At 38.4% G+C, this 15,278-nt stretch overlaps 2 protein-coding genes across 2 annotated transcripts in view; both read left to right on the top strand.

The window, feature by feature from the left end:
* The first annotated feature begins 6,452 nt into the window (after positions 1 to 6,452).
* On the top strand, positions 6,453 to 14,692 carry LOC122530303 (polyamine-transporting ATPase 13A3). Its single transcript, XM_043657132.1, has 11 exons — positions 6,453 to 6,666; positions 6,934 to 7,018; positions 7,186 to 7,413; positions 7,499 to 7,635; positions 7,765 to 7,921; positions 8,000 to 8,204; positions 8,403 to 8,741; positions 8,923 to 9,874; positions 10,110 to 10,617; positions 10,888 to 11,069; positions 11,143 to 14,692. Exons 1-11 carry the CDS (start codon positions 6,543 to 6,545, stop codon positions 12,576 to 12,578), a joined length of 4,353 nt encoding a protein of 1,450 aa, XP_043513067.1. The 5' UTR covers positions 6,453 to 6,542; the 3' UTR covers positions 12,579 to 14,692.
* LOC122530306 overlaps positions 12,665 to 15,278 on the top strand; it is a 44,822-nt gene continuing 42,208 nt past the window's right edge. Inside the window, exon 1 of the mRNA XM_043657141.1 lies at positions 12,665 to 12,738. Coding sequence (XP_043513076.1) covers positions 12,665 to 12,738 — 74 coding nt within the window. The remainder of the gene's footprint in view (positions 12,739 to 15,278) is intronic.

Below are 15,278 nucleotides of genomic sequence, written 5' to 3'. Positions count from 1 at the left end.
TTACGTAAAGGCGTAAAAATTTTCCACGATTTTTGATCTCACGAGAGATGAAAAACCTGTTTCTTAAAAAAAAAAAAAAAAAAAAGTGTCAACGAGTTGTCGACAATGTATCTTGTCTTTATCGTGTTGTGAATCGAATTTCTGATGTTTTGCAAATGAAACGTGACCGACTAATAGATAAACACAAACAGTTATTTGATCGATAAAATAGACAAGTGTACACGTGAAACGTAATCGGATAAAGAAAGCCACGATAAGCGAGAAACATGAATGTGACAAGAGATCCTACGATTCTCTCGTCGAGAAAAACTAACGTGGAAGTGTGCTCTTGGGTGCAAGAAGGAATTTGTTTAATAAAATACTAATAATATAATGTTAATGAAGCTATTAAAAAGAAATAAATGTCCATTATTGACTGATTTCATCGACCGCATTCAGCATTTAAGTCTCATTAACCTCCACATACCGTCATTCTTTCCCAAATCGTTAAATCTTTTTTATGTCAACACTCTCACCTCCAGGCTCGATCATTTTAATACCATTATGTAATAGAATATACGGGATTCGTCGAAATAACATGTACATATAAGAAGAACATATAGAATGAAATTCTTTGAATTCAAGCTTCGTTATCAAGGAAATACAGTTTGAAGATTTATCAAGCACACGTGTGCCAAGACGCATTTTTAACATATTGAAACATGTTGGAAGTCTATTCTCTTGGAAATGAAGCTAAATGAAAAAATTTTTGCATGTAAAATAACTTTCTGAATTAGCTAAATTTAAGTACACTTGATAAATCTTCAAAGTCGATTTTCTCGAAAACGGAGCCAGAAAATCTCATTCTATATTTTCTTTTTATTTCTTTACGAGGATACTTATATCTGTTATTCCTATATAAAGCAGGTAACAACGTTTATCTTGATTCTTGGTTCTGTACAACCTTCCTTTTAGGATTTCTATGTACAGAGGTGGCAGGTAACTGGCAAGATAGAAAGTAGTATTTCTTATTCTATTTATACTAGAATATATAACATTTCTACTGCCATTACTATTCACGTCTTAATACATTATCTATATATCATTCATACAAAGAGGTCTTTTTCTCGAATAAATTAAATTAAATGAAACTTTTTAATAACTTCACTGTGTATGAGAAATATTTCACTTTTAAACGTGTAACTGACTTGTTTAGTATAATTAGTATAATTATACGTAGTATCGTGACTTTGGCAATAGAAAATACGCAATATTTACCTTACATAAGTGTTTACTATCTCTCGACATACAACAATTCTTGAATAAAAATATGAAAAATTCAAACAGCGAAGATTTCTAGTAGGACAAAAGGAATTCGAACGAAACAGCAAACAATCCTAGGAAAGATGGGAAAAATCTTCTAGTATTTTTCCTCCTTATCGGAATATTTAATTTGAATGTAGTGACTTGTGAAAGTGTTTGAACAGTCATAGACATTTTTTATGGATATACTGTACAGAACGTTTCGAAATTTTATTTCACAAAATAAAATTGAAACGATCTTTGTGTCGTACGATTACACTACTAAAGATATTCCCTCCGGTCATTGACGATATCTCATTGTCAGTCATTGATGACGTTACAATCTGACCTGTAGTGATGCGTAATATGTGTATTATTAGCTACTGTTTTCATTTAAACAAATGAAACATAACAAGATTTAAACTGAACGATACATTCTCTATCACTTATATTATCAAAACATCGAAACGTTATTCCGCAACTACATGATCATTTGAAATTTGACCATAATATATGAACACTCAGCTTTGTCAGCTGGAAAGAAGCTTCATTCGCAGCTCGAATAATTACCAATCTTTATAGTATTTCTGCAAATAATAATGGAAAGATAAGACATTCGAATTCAAAGAAATTTGAAACTTTGCGCAAATAAAATTCAACCAGAATAATTTTCTCTTTCTATTGAAAAGTGATCTTCGAAGTGGACTTCTTTTCAAGAAGAAATTTTAACCTTTCATATGTATATTATCGCGAATATTCAAACTGTGTAAGATACATAAGATAAAAAATTAAATTAAAAATTGGCGGAAAATTTTCGAAAATTAAAAAATTAACTTCTCTTCTCTATATTAAAATGAAATTTTCTGTAAGCGTCAGACGCATTTATAATACAACATTCCTGTTGAAACGTTGCGTTTTTTTTTAATTTTTAGACGACTATTGAAATTTTCCTGCTCGCTTCGACGGGTACTGCGCGCTTCTAAAATTGTTCTCCGACATTTTTATACATTCTGCATATTCGAAGCGATTGAAAGTGCTCGATAGCTTATCGCTAATCGCGTAGCTAAGAGTTATCCGGAAGAGGATACGGCAAAGATGTCCCCCACGAACCACGCGAGTTAGGTGTGAACGTTTCAGACACTTGGCACGTGCTGGCCACAGTAAAGGCGAAAGTTAGCACGAACGGAGTATCGACGACGAGAGTGTCGGGCTCGTTCAATACTCCAATGGAGAATCGAAGAGAGAACGAAAGAGAGATGGAGAGAGAGAGGAAGAGAGACTGAGAGTGACCGAGGCCCGGTTCGAGCGGGTAAACCGCTCGATTTGCCTGGGTTTCGCCGCCACGACACCTAAACAGGTAGACTCCACCGATAATACTACTTAGAGGGTAGTGGAAGAGGAATCACCATGAAAACAGGCGCATGCATTTTAAGGCCCGTGCAATTAATAGGGCCGTACTCGTGCCACGAAAGGCGATTTAGTGGGAACAAATGAGTCACGAGCGGCGACGGGACGTCGTCGTAGGTCGAGGCAAAATCCAATGGTAGGGATATCTCAGGCACGACACTATTGAAACCAATGCCACGAAACTTGCAATTAGCCTTTGAACATATCGACGCTCACAGAATGACAAAATAATAAATGAAATGTATTCATTAGATTGTTATATTAAAAAAAGATGAGCATTTTGTACTCAAGCAGCTGGCACTGCAATAACCCCGTGATTCATTTATTGGTATTACGTAGAATAGCGGAATGAAATTGAGCTTGAAATATTATTTAAAATGTTATTTTAAGATAGCAAATTAAAATAAAGATTCGATGAAGGATTTCTATTCTATTCGGAGTACCAACTGGTATTTTGAAAGCCTCGTGACTTATCGTTGACGTTACAAAATAGTGAAATGAAGTTAAATTTAGTTAAGTAAAGCAGCAAGATGAAAATTGTTATAAAGAAGCAAATTAAAATAAAATTTCGACAAAGTTATATCAATTGAAGATTCCTCTACGAAGGTTAAGATTTGAATATTCCACATTTAAATGCTTAGTACTGCAAAAATCGTCCATCAACGTTACAGAACAATAAAACGAAATAAATTAAAACATTATGAAATTGTTCCAAATGAAGGTTATGATCTCAATCAATTCCACCATCAAACAGTTGGTACTCCGAAAATCCCACTTTGCTTTGTCCATTAATATTATAAAAGACAATGAAACAAATTCAAATTTCTCTGAAAAGAAAAGTCACAAAGTGTAAAATTTCTATCAAATGTCGAGACATCGAGGTTTGGTCTCGTGACTCATATCGAAACAAAGAAAATTATTGACAACTTACAACTACTCCAAAGTTCGTCGCCATGTTGCTGGAATGTTCGCACGAAGATCAGCGAATATCTGCAAATTCGTTGAATACTTCAGGATTTGTCGAAAAAGCGTTGACAAAGCGTAATGAAATCGGTGTCAGTTTCGTGGCCAGGAGCGAGACACGTGGCTTGGCAAAATGCACGACGAAGCGTACGGCCCTGAACCGGGATGGTGGACAGGCAAGCGCGCAAGTCTTCTGCTAGTGCCAAACGATTCCCTTGATACACTCGCGTCTGGAGTCTCGTTGTAGTCGGGTCGAACGTTTTGCGCCAGTTTGTGTCGTGCACTTGTCAGCATTGCAGAGTGATTGTGCGAACCGATCCACTGCGAAACACGTCGAAGAATCGCCATCGCGGCAGTGAGCGTCGTTCAACGGACACGTTTGTCGAAGGGAAGAGTCGAAGTGTACTTCGATAGATCGCAAGGAACGACTGAGACGGTTGAGTCGCCATCTTAGATCCGTGGTGAGCACGTTGCGAGCGGTGTCGAGACATTTCCGTGCAGTTGGCGAGTTTTTCCAAGAAGGAAAATTTCACAGGCATGCGAGAGGGGAAGCTGTCGTTTTTCCTCGAACGTGAACGCGTATAAAAACCGACACGGTGCATGCCGACAGGAGGCAGACGCAGCGAGCGCCGCGAGCGAGTAACCCGTGAGTGCGGCGGATGCCACCGATGCACGAAACCCAAGTGAAGAAGAAACGACCGTGTGCAAAGTGACTTCCTGGAGGAGAGAGATTTTTTCTTTTCTGTTTCCTAATTTACGGGTGCCTGGCTGGGTGGTGCTGGTCATCGACGACACGCACAAACCGACTGGACAGATCGTCAGCATGAGTAAGATGCTGGGTACAAACTATTGCACCGTATTCTCTGTACTTAGAAGTCCCGAAGAGGGTGAATCGTTTAAACGGATCATCTGAAAGAATTGTCGGAAAACGAACGGAAAGCCGAGAAGAAATAAACCGTGTAACGCTCGTAGGAAGAGACGAAGCACTGGGTATACGAATTCAGACACGTTCGAGTGGCAGCCGTTTAATCGAGGGCGATTAGTCGAATCGCGATCGATAGTGCACGAGCGAGCGCTGGAACGAGTGCAATCGATTTTTTTCGAGCAAGCGAAAAAATAAAAAGTGCTTGGTCATTGTCAGTTGGGGGACTCGTGTCGAAGCTGCGTGATCACCTGCGAAGAAAGAACTGCGACGTTGACGTAATCGATTCTATATATAGGTGATTGAAATTCGCGAGACCGTGAAGTGAACGATACATAAAAGGGCGAGGTGCACGGATATAATTTCCCCCTCCCTTTCATCGACGGACATTACGATTTTCAAATCTGGACGTTCTCTCCTCTGTATCCATTAACGGTACCTTTTCGATACCTTTTGAACATTCACGTACTTAAATCAATCTCTCGTTTCGTAACCTCTGTTTATTTCAGTGATCGTGGAGAAGAAATCGAAACTGTGATTTCGAGTCGTTGTCGTTAACGGACACGGACAACGGGGTGATTTGTCGAGAGACACGATCGTCTGATCGATAAGACAGATCCCTATTGATCGAGAAGAATCGAACGCCAAGGAAGAACAGTGCGACTCGAGCCGAAAGTTTCCCTGCCGATCGAGACACCCGACGGCATCCAAAATACTTTTATAACCCGTAATGTATTTGAGATCGCACGTGCAGGCAGCAAAAGGGAGGCACGAGAATGCAAGAGAGGCGATAGAGTCTGGCTGCGGAACAAGAGGCCGGAGCAACGTTGGATCGGCCGCGAGAGGCAAGGGCAAGACGAAGAAGGATTCTCTGGTTGACTGCTGCTGGGATTTCGAGGAGCCTCAGCCGCTTCGTCTGAGATTGGCCGACGAACAGGACTCGAAACAGGCGTGCATACGACGCGGTATGAGTGAAGGTGAACGAGCTGTGACCACGCCACGAATCGGCTGGCGAAAGCTCACTGATCCTGGCGACTGACACGAATTCAGCAACTCGGTGGCAGGTCCGAAGCGATAGCATCAGCTACTGTTTCACCGTCAACGTGATCGTTGTCCTGTCGCTCAAACAACTAGCCACTGCCACTTGGACACTCGTGGAACCATCGTCGAGCCACGATCGCGACCCGTTCGACAGGATACCGCTATATCCTGACGCACCTTGGTCGCCGTCGATGTCAGCCAAATGCAAGAGGACGCCCCGTTTAGATTCACGTCGCGAACATTGAAGACGGACCCGAAAATGGCGGGCAATCGGTGTCGGTAGCAGACGGGGTTACTATCTAAAACAGCGATCTCCTCCTCGTACTGCGCTTATCCTAGGGGAGCCACGTCTGAACTCCGATTGGTTTCGGCTAGATTCCACTCCCGATTTTCTCTCTTGCCGCGAGTATTTTATTCTCGTTGATCTCCCTTATCCGAAGCCAGTTGAACATTGTGCTCGTTCGTTTTCCTTCGTTTTTCTTTTCATTTCTCGTTGCCGTTGTTGCATTCAAGTAACAACGACACGCATACACGCGGGTACACGACTGGCCGCGTGATAGACAATAAACCGTAGCTGATATAGGAGTAGTGGTAACATGTAGTTGTGAGACGATCAAGGATTCAAATTGGGGAAGAAGGACAAGAAACGTCGAAAGGGAAAACCCACTGTCGTGATACCGCAAATAGTATCCTCGCTGAGTGATCTCTACCAAGAGACCACGAACAATAATTGTATCTGATTCAAAGAAAAAAAAGAGAAGAGAAACATATATATATATATATATATATATATATATATATATATATATATATATATATATATACATATATAGATACGTGTGTGTATGTATATTTATATACACATATTGGTATTATATATATACACGTGTAACATTCGCACTTAAACCTCGCTTTTCCTGCGATCATCATGCCGCCCACTCCAAATAAATTGAACTTGAGCTTCGCCAGAAACGCGTACAGCGTGTTTGGGGCACGCGGTACCAATACCACTGCTGATCATCAGCGCGAGCAGAAAACGGAACTTTTGGAGGGTAAGAGCTTTGGATCGTCGCCTATTTAATTAGATTATTTGGCAGGCGACTCGATCGGATCGTCCTTGACGATCCTTCCGAATGAAATCGCTTTCCATAAATATCATACCATTGATAGCTCGTTCTAATTGATGGTCACGAACGTTTCGCATCGTTACGAAGCAATTTATTTCATGTGATTATTTCTGAGAAATTTCATCGCCTTTCGTCGCCTTACATTGTTGGCCAATGTTGATATTAATTTAATTGTTTGGTCGTTTATTTCAGGAACCAGGAGCAACGGAATTCTTCATCTAAAAAATGGTATCGATTATATCAACCCTGGTGAAGAAGACCAAATGGAAATCTATGGGTAAGCGACTAAAGTCCCATTAAAGACCGATTAACTTAAACAAATTAAAAACTAGAAAAAATGCAGGTGCTATTCTTTAAATTTCACACTGTAATTTATGATTGTTATTATATTGCTTGTTAAGATTGTCAGATTGTTATGTAACATCTTGTTTTCAATTTTTCCAGGTATAAGAGAAATAAAATTCTAACCGCTGTTACTTGGTTCTTGATCATCATTACCGGAGGATTTCTTAGATTGGTCTTCCATTGGATACCGCATCTCATGTTGCTAGCGACTCATTCCAAATGTCAATTAGAAACCGCAGATACTGTTTTGCTGATAGAAAAGTTCCAAGGAAAACACACAAGTTATTACGTGAAAAAACTGAAGACCTTGGCTGCTCAAGATATACTGTATGTACTATTGGTTTTTCCTTATTGCAATTCAAATTTTTCTCGCTTAAGTTGCAAGCTAATCTTCTACACGTGTTTCGAAAAGTAAACCATTCGATGGGAAATCATTGATGGATAATGAACCATCGTGGATGGAGAACGGCAGCATGATAACCATCAAGGAAGTGAAGGAAGAGTATCCCCCCACCCTTTCACTGCATTTAATCGGTGGACAATTTAAACGTAAGAACTCAACGACTTTAAGGAAAAATATTTTCTTTTTATAATAATAAAATTTTTCTCTGTTTAAAAATAAAATTAAATAATTTTTGAAAATGTTTTCTAAAAGAAATGAATTAATATACATTACAGAAGTTCCGTCGATCGTTTTGTTCCATTGCAAAAAGTTAACTTACGTTTGGGATCCCGAAAGATCCGAGTTTCTGAAGCTTCGTGGTTTAGATGTAGGAGTTTTAACCTCCACGTTGCATCAGATGCAAGGATTAAATTCACTTGAACAACACATGAGGTAAAAATCTCATATGATAGAGACTTTTGTAAAAATCAATCGATTTAATCTAACGAGTATCTTCCTATTTCTTTATAGACGCAGCGTTTACGGAAACAATGAAATCGTGATTCCAGTAAAGAGCATTATAACACTACTCTGTCTCGAAGTCCTTAATCCATTCTACGTCTTCCAGCTGTTTAGTTTTTGTCTCTGGGTTGCCGACAATTATTACTACTATGCTATGGTCATCTTAACCATGTCCAGCATCGGTATAATTATGGCAGTCTTCCAGACTCGTCGGGTATGTAATTAGATTGCACATCTTTGTGCAATTTCATGTTAAATGTTGTAACAAGTACTTTACTTTCAACATATTATATTCTTATTTTATATACGTATTTTTATTTTATACTTTTGTATATCGTGTGCATTCTCTACATTGTTGCATCCTAATGCATAAAAAACCACAATCTGTTAATAGGTAATGACCTTTTTACAGAATCAACACAACTTACGATCCACCGTGCACTCTTCCGACGTGGCAACGGTGATAAGGGATCGCGCGACCGGGCAAACAGCAACCGTGCCTGCTGAAAAACTAGTACCTGGCGACATTTTAATTATTCCATCTCATGGCTGTTTGATGCCCTGTGATGCAGTACTTCTAACTGGGAATTGCATTTTAAATGAATCTATGTTGACCGGAGAGTCGGTTCCTGTCACGAAAACACCTATTCCTTCGTCCAGTGAAATAATATACGACACTAAGGAACATGCAAGGCACACGCTCTTCTGTGGTACTAAAGTCATCCAAACGAGATATTATGGTTCAGAAAAGGTAACTAGATATATGAATATTTTGATTAATGAAATTAAAAAAACTGTTTCCGAGCGAAAGTTGATTTCACACAAATGTAATTGTGTTATTTTTATATATTATTTGCTTCTAAATTTTCCATAAATACTATTCCATAAAAATTGCTAATTCATTTTAAAGAACGGTTTTAATTTGTTCACAGGTTTTAGCTGTCGTTGTGAGAACCGGATTCAACACTAGCAAAGGTGGACTAGTCAGATCTATCATGTATCCTCCACCCGTGGATTTCAAGTTTGAGCAAGATTCGTACAAGTTCGTCGTGTTGTTGGCTGCTATAGCTAGCATCGGCGTGATTTACACCATCGTTACAAAGGCTATTAGGGGTGTTCCAAGCAATCACATTACTCTGGAAGCGTTAGATCTAATTACGATAGTAGTACCACCAGCTTTACCAGCGGCTATGACCGTTGGTCGACTGGTGGCACAGCGTAGACTTGAGAAGAACAAGATTTACTGCACGAGCCCAAGGACCATTAATGTATCGGGATCGATCGATTGCATCTGCTTCGATAAAACTGGAACGCTGACCGAAGATGGCCTCGATATGTGGGGCGTGGTGTCCACTGTCGACAAGAAGTTTCAACCAGCTATCAAAAATATCACGTCCTTGCCTTTGAACGATCTTCTCATCGGAATGGTGACCTGTCACGGGATCACTATAATAGAAAATCAATTAGTAGGGGATCCACTTGACCTAAAAATGTTTGAATCTACGGGTTGGACTTTAGAAGAGCCCGATGTATCCGATACGTCGAAATTTTCCATGATTTTCCCTACGATAGTACGGCCATCGAAGGGCTCCAAGTTGTTGAAGAAAATACCTAACGAAATAAGGATCTCGATAAGCCGACAAAACTCCATGTCTTCTGACGTGATGGATAATATCTCTTTGAATAACCTCGATACCACGTTGGCTGGTTCCACGACAGAATTGGGGGAGCAAGGTTTAGAAATCGGGATCGTTCGTCAATTTCCATTTACGTCTAGTCTTCAAAGAATGAGCGTGATCACCAGGACCTTGGGAGCTAATCATTATGATCTTTACTGCAAGGGTAGCCCGGAAATGATTCTTAGTCTCTCCAGAACAGAATCCAGTAAGTTATTGCGATAAACAATTTTTCTTTTTTAACCTCTCAGTCGGAAAATATTTTACTTCTACGTTGAAGTGACTATATTTGGAATGATACAGACTTATAAAATTTAGTGACTAAAAGTGCTGAGACCGTAGCATTAATACTGATTTTCAAAAAATTATCTTAAGAGAAAATAATTTTTTCTATTAAATTTTCTTCAAATTGTTATCAATCAATCGTATTATTGTCTTTACAGTTCCACCAGATTTTGGCAGCGTTTTACAATATTATACGTCGGAAGGCTATCGTGTGATCGGTCTCGCACACAAGTCTTTAAATCGTCTTCCTTACGCCAAAGTTCAGCGATTGAGTCGCGAGTCTGCCGAATCTGATCTGACGTTCTTAGCATTCGTGATCATGGAGAACAGATTGAAACCAGAAACCACGCCTGTGATCAGTGCATTAAACACTGCCTGTATAAAGACTGTCATGGTAACTGGCGACAACATGCTGACCGCGTTGTCCGTTGCCAGAGATTGTGACATCGTGAAGCCAGGTACACCGGTCATCGCAGTCTCTGCTACTCAGCAGAATCAGATGAAACCACAGATCTATTTCACGAAGAGTAACAGTCAGCCATCGACAGGACACGGCGATCTCAGCGAAATGACTGATCTGAATAGTGTAGCTAGCTTGGAAACAGTCGAAAGTGGTTCTTTTGGGAACAATCAATTCGAAAACGATGTCAATTATTTATCTGATGAGTAAGTTCATAAAGCTATATCACCAGATAATTACCAGATTAAATTAATTTTAAATTTATTATTTCTTTTTTAATGTTTTAAATTAATATGTATTTCTTCTTTGATATTTTAATATAAACTTTATTAAACATAATTGTTGGATATACTTACAGTTTAAAATTACATGTAAATTAATTTAAATTTTAAACTAAAGGATCAAATTTGCATTTAAATTAAATTCAATTTAAATTTTTAAGAAATGTCTAATTTTTCTGTACCATTGCATTTCAGCTTACAACATTCGAAAAATAAATACGTGTTTGCACTCACGGGTAAGACGTGGGCACTAGTCAAACAATATTACCCAGAACTGATTCCCAAACTTGTCACCCGAGGAGCAATCTTCGCGAGAATGTCGCCAGACCAGAAGCAACAGCTAGTTCAGGAATTGCAATCCTTGGGATATTATGTTGGTATGTAATCTAATTCCTTTTTGAATATTTACATTATTTTGATTGAAATGTTCATTTCAAATATTATTTTCAGCTATGGTGGGCGATGGTGCAAACGATTGCGGAGCCTTGAAGGCTGCCCACACTGGAATTTCTCTTTCCGACACTGAATCTTCAGTAGCATCACCGTTCACCAGCCGCGAGACAAATATCTCTTGCGTATTAACCGTAATTCGAGAAGGTCGTGCAGCCCTGGTCACTTCCTTCGGAATATTTAAATATATGGCCAGTTACTCTCTCACTCAATTCATCTCCGTGATGCTGCTATACGGTATCGAATCGAATCTGACGGACATCGAGTTTCTCTACATAGATCTGTTCATAATTTCGATCTTCGCTTTCTTCTTTGGTCGTACCGAGGCTTACGATGGTCCATTAGTGAAGACAGCTCCTCTCAACAGTCTTATTAGTACCACTCCGATTCTTAGTTTAGTCACGCAAATTTTGATCGTGGCTCTATTCCAGTCCGTTAGTTTATGGCATCTTGAACAGATGGACTGGTTCGTGCCCTTTAATGCTACGCTGAAGGCCGCTGAAAACAAAGACGACGTGAGCTGTACCGAGAATTACACGGTTTTTATAATCAGTTCCATGCAGTACATCATCCTAGCCGTGACATTTTCAAAAGGCCATCCGTACCGAAAGTCTTTGTTCACGAATTACGGTCTGCTCATGTCGTTCATTTTCCTCACCATGTTCTCTGTCTACCTCGCTACTTTTCCCTTCGAGTGGCTGCGGGACTGGTTCGAGTTGATCCTTCCAGAAAGCGTCAGCTTCCGTTTCATCCTAGTCGGCTACGGCATCGCCAACTTCATCATCTCGTTGCTGATGGAATACTTGTTCGTTGACTACCTCGTTTTTAGGAAATTACGCTACCGTTGGCACAACGTAGATAAATCCAGGCGAAAGTTCCTCGCGATAGATCGCGACATGGCACGCGATTTGAAATGGCCGCCGATTTCACAAGAACCATTGCCAGAAGCGGCGCCCGATATTCTCATACGTCAGAACGTTACCGAGATCAAGATCGAGAAACGCGTTTCCGAGCCCTGTCATCCCGTGGACACCAGCTTCATGAACAGCCCTATTTGCGCCAATTTCAAGCACTTCGGCTCGGCCAGAGAAGTTACTCTGAATCCCAGATCTCTGTTCAATGATCGCAGGAACACCGTGTCCATGCAAACGGTACCCTGTTTTGAGGATAGGGATTCTGTATTGAAACAACCGAACATAGAGTTGACGGCGAAGCGAAGATATAATTCAGAATCGGAGAAGGGTATCAATCGATACGAAAAAACTAGTTTTAAAAGCCATAGCACGAATCCGATCGCCACTCTACCTAGGAACACAGCAGTGGCGCCCCAACCGCAGAAATTGAGAGACTTGAAGAACGTCTTGATGCACAAAAGTGAAGATGGCTTGTCGCCCAGTACACAAAGTGTCCTTGAACTCGATATTCTACCATCATAGAAGAGAGCGATTTATATTCGAATTGATAGTGACCAAAGAATACAGTACTTCAAGCAACGAATCGTGATCAGTTTCGAGTTTGGAAGATGATCCTCCGTTTGGGTACACTTTCGCTCAAGAGTTTCGAGCATGTTAGGATTTCAACGTTTCAAAAGGAAAGGTTAGGAAAAACTTCCTTAAGTAAATATCTTATTTATACAAATATTTTATTTATGATATTCATATTTTCATTGAAACTGTAGTTGATCCTTGATTGATATCATTGAGCTGTTACAAGATTGTAGGTTAAGTTTATTTTTTGAAATTTTTAATTCAATCGAATTTTATTACTAATTAAATAAAAAAAAGATGAAATACCCAAAATTTTAATAATTTAACGTTAATTACTTTGGCCATCTAACTCAATGACATTACTTGAGGATTAATTTATATTACCAAAAATATAAATTAATTTATATTGCCAAATCGATTGACTCCACAAAAGAGAAAATGGAAAAAGTGAGAAAATAGTATATTCTTTTTTAAAATTTCCTTTAAAATTTGAATAAACATTGTGGAATAGATTGTTACAGTTTTTCATAATAATACATAAAATGTATAATATGATATATCCTTGAAACAATCACAGTGGCCACTGAAATAAATTATTTATTATTCCACGATGGAAAAAATTTTGTCACTTGCTGATAGCCCAATTATTAATAAAAATTATTTATTATATATAAAAAGTTAGGGATTAATCAAGTGCTTTGATACAAAAGTTAGAAAAAGACCAAGTAGTGTTAATCACTTTGGTCTGTTAAAGGAAAAATAATATCCCAAACTTTTGAGCAGAAGTGTATCTGCCCAATTTATATGCATCACGATTGCCACGAAGTATCTTCACTTAATCTGCCAGTGCATTTGTTGTCCCATGACAATTGCGACACAAGACTGTTTTTCAGCTGCTATACCACTCGGGAACCACTCGGGAACGTTTTGATTGAATCACAATAAAGATCTAAGAACCAGTTTCAAATCACTGGACGTGCAAACTGGAGAAAACTGGAACATGGCAAGATTTTCAATGCAGTCTCTAACAATCGTTCTACAAGAGTGCATTTAGAATGCCGCGGCATTCACGACAGCTTTGGTAACCGACGATGCGTTCCCATGAGCATCGTACGGTACTTCGACCGAAGGGGTCCCTTTTGACCCGGTCTTTCTTCGTCCTCCTCCTTTACTAGTATTCGAGCATACCACTCTCGTGAGAGAAAGTATTATTGTATATCGTTAGTTTATTTAACACTAGATGATAAATTTTAACTCGCTCTGCGTGCCAGGGAATTGAGGATCTTCTCGTAGAAGAACAAAGAGTTCCCTTTGACGCAGGCCGAACGAAGTAGATAGGTAGATACATATTTTTCTTCTTTTTTTTTTTCTTTTTTGGAAAAATTTTTTCGCGTTTAGATGCCGTCTTTTTTCACTGCGGTTTCAAAGATATACTTAAAAAAAAAAAAAAAAAAAAAAAAAACAGAAAAGAAAAAATAAAAATATTATGTGAGCACATACACGCGCTCCATGTGACAGAATGAATTTTCTATACTAGGAAACTAATAGGGAATTGATGACAATTTCCGTTTTCACGACGAGTATATTCTCCCCCTTTCTCGATAATTCGCGATATCTAGTCTAATTTAATAAATTAATAAATTATTATTCGAAATACATATGTATATCGAACGATGCTCGTTGACGATGCTCGTTTGTAGAATGAGAGAATTGTTCGAATGAGAGAAAAATTGATATTTCGTCGCGAAAGCGGAAAACTAGTGTATTGTTTTTTTTTTTTTTTCTTTGTTGGTGTGAAGATGGGAAACTTGTAACTATACCGTAGTTTATCCCAAGATAATCTTACTTAATGGAACTTCGAGGGTCGCGATTCCACGAACGCAGAAATTCGACGCTCATTGTCGCGGATACTTATTGTTAAAACGAGTAACGAGATAAATGTGTACTTATCTACGCAGTGGAGAATTATACATACTTAAGCGCGTTGTTCTACTATTTACGACGCTAAGCTTGCGTTGAGTTATAGCGGTTGTCGAATAACAAAGTATGTTTTTAATGTAAAAGCCTTGTTCTTTCGTCCCACCCATTGAAAAAAATGAACAGACAGAGGTTTTACTCAGACGGACCATTTTCGAAACACATCACAAGCACAAAATTATAATTGCTTACGGTCATGAATTAATACGCAAACTCGCTTTCGAAGAGATAAAATTCTTGGTTTTAAAAGTCTTGAGTTTTAAAAATCTTAAAAATTTTAATAAATGATAAGTATTCAATACTTTACAAACGATTTTTTTCTGTGTTCCAAGTGCATAATGTGTATTATAAAGATGAATAAAAACAAATATGTAAATGTAGATATATCATATCCCTCAAATATTTTAAATTTTCTTTAAGATATTCTTTAAGATATCAACGATACTTATATTTGGGAGTAATTATAAATATGTTTATAATTTATTTGTTTAGATATTCACATTCGTAATATATATTACAAGCTGTGAAAACGAATAACATAAATAAATGTGTATAGTACTGTCTTTAATATTTTACATGAATGATATAACAATTTAAAATAAAAGAATAAATGTACATAATATTTTAATATAAAATGTTAAAGAAAATAGTCAATATTTGAACCAAAATAAT

This window comes from Frieseomelitta varia, unplaced genomic scaffold (assembly GCF_011392965.1).
Source record: "Frieseomelitta varia isolate USP_RPSP 00005682 unplaced genomic scaffold, Fvar_1.2 scaffold_337, whole genome shotgun sequence".
Classification (NCBI taxonomy): Eukaryota; Metazoa; Arthropoda; class Insecta; order Hymenoptera; family Apidae; genus Frieseomelitta; species Frieseomelitta varia.
The sequence above is the reverse complement of the archived record's forward strand: the minus strand, read 5'-3'. Positions and strand labels throughout refer to the sequence as shown.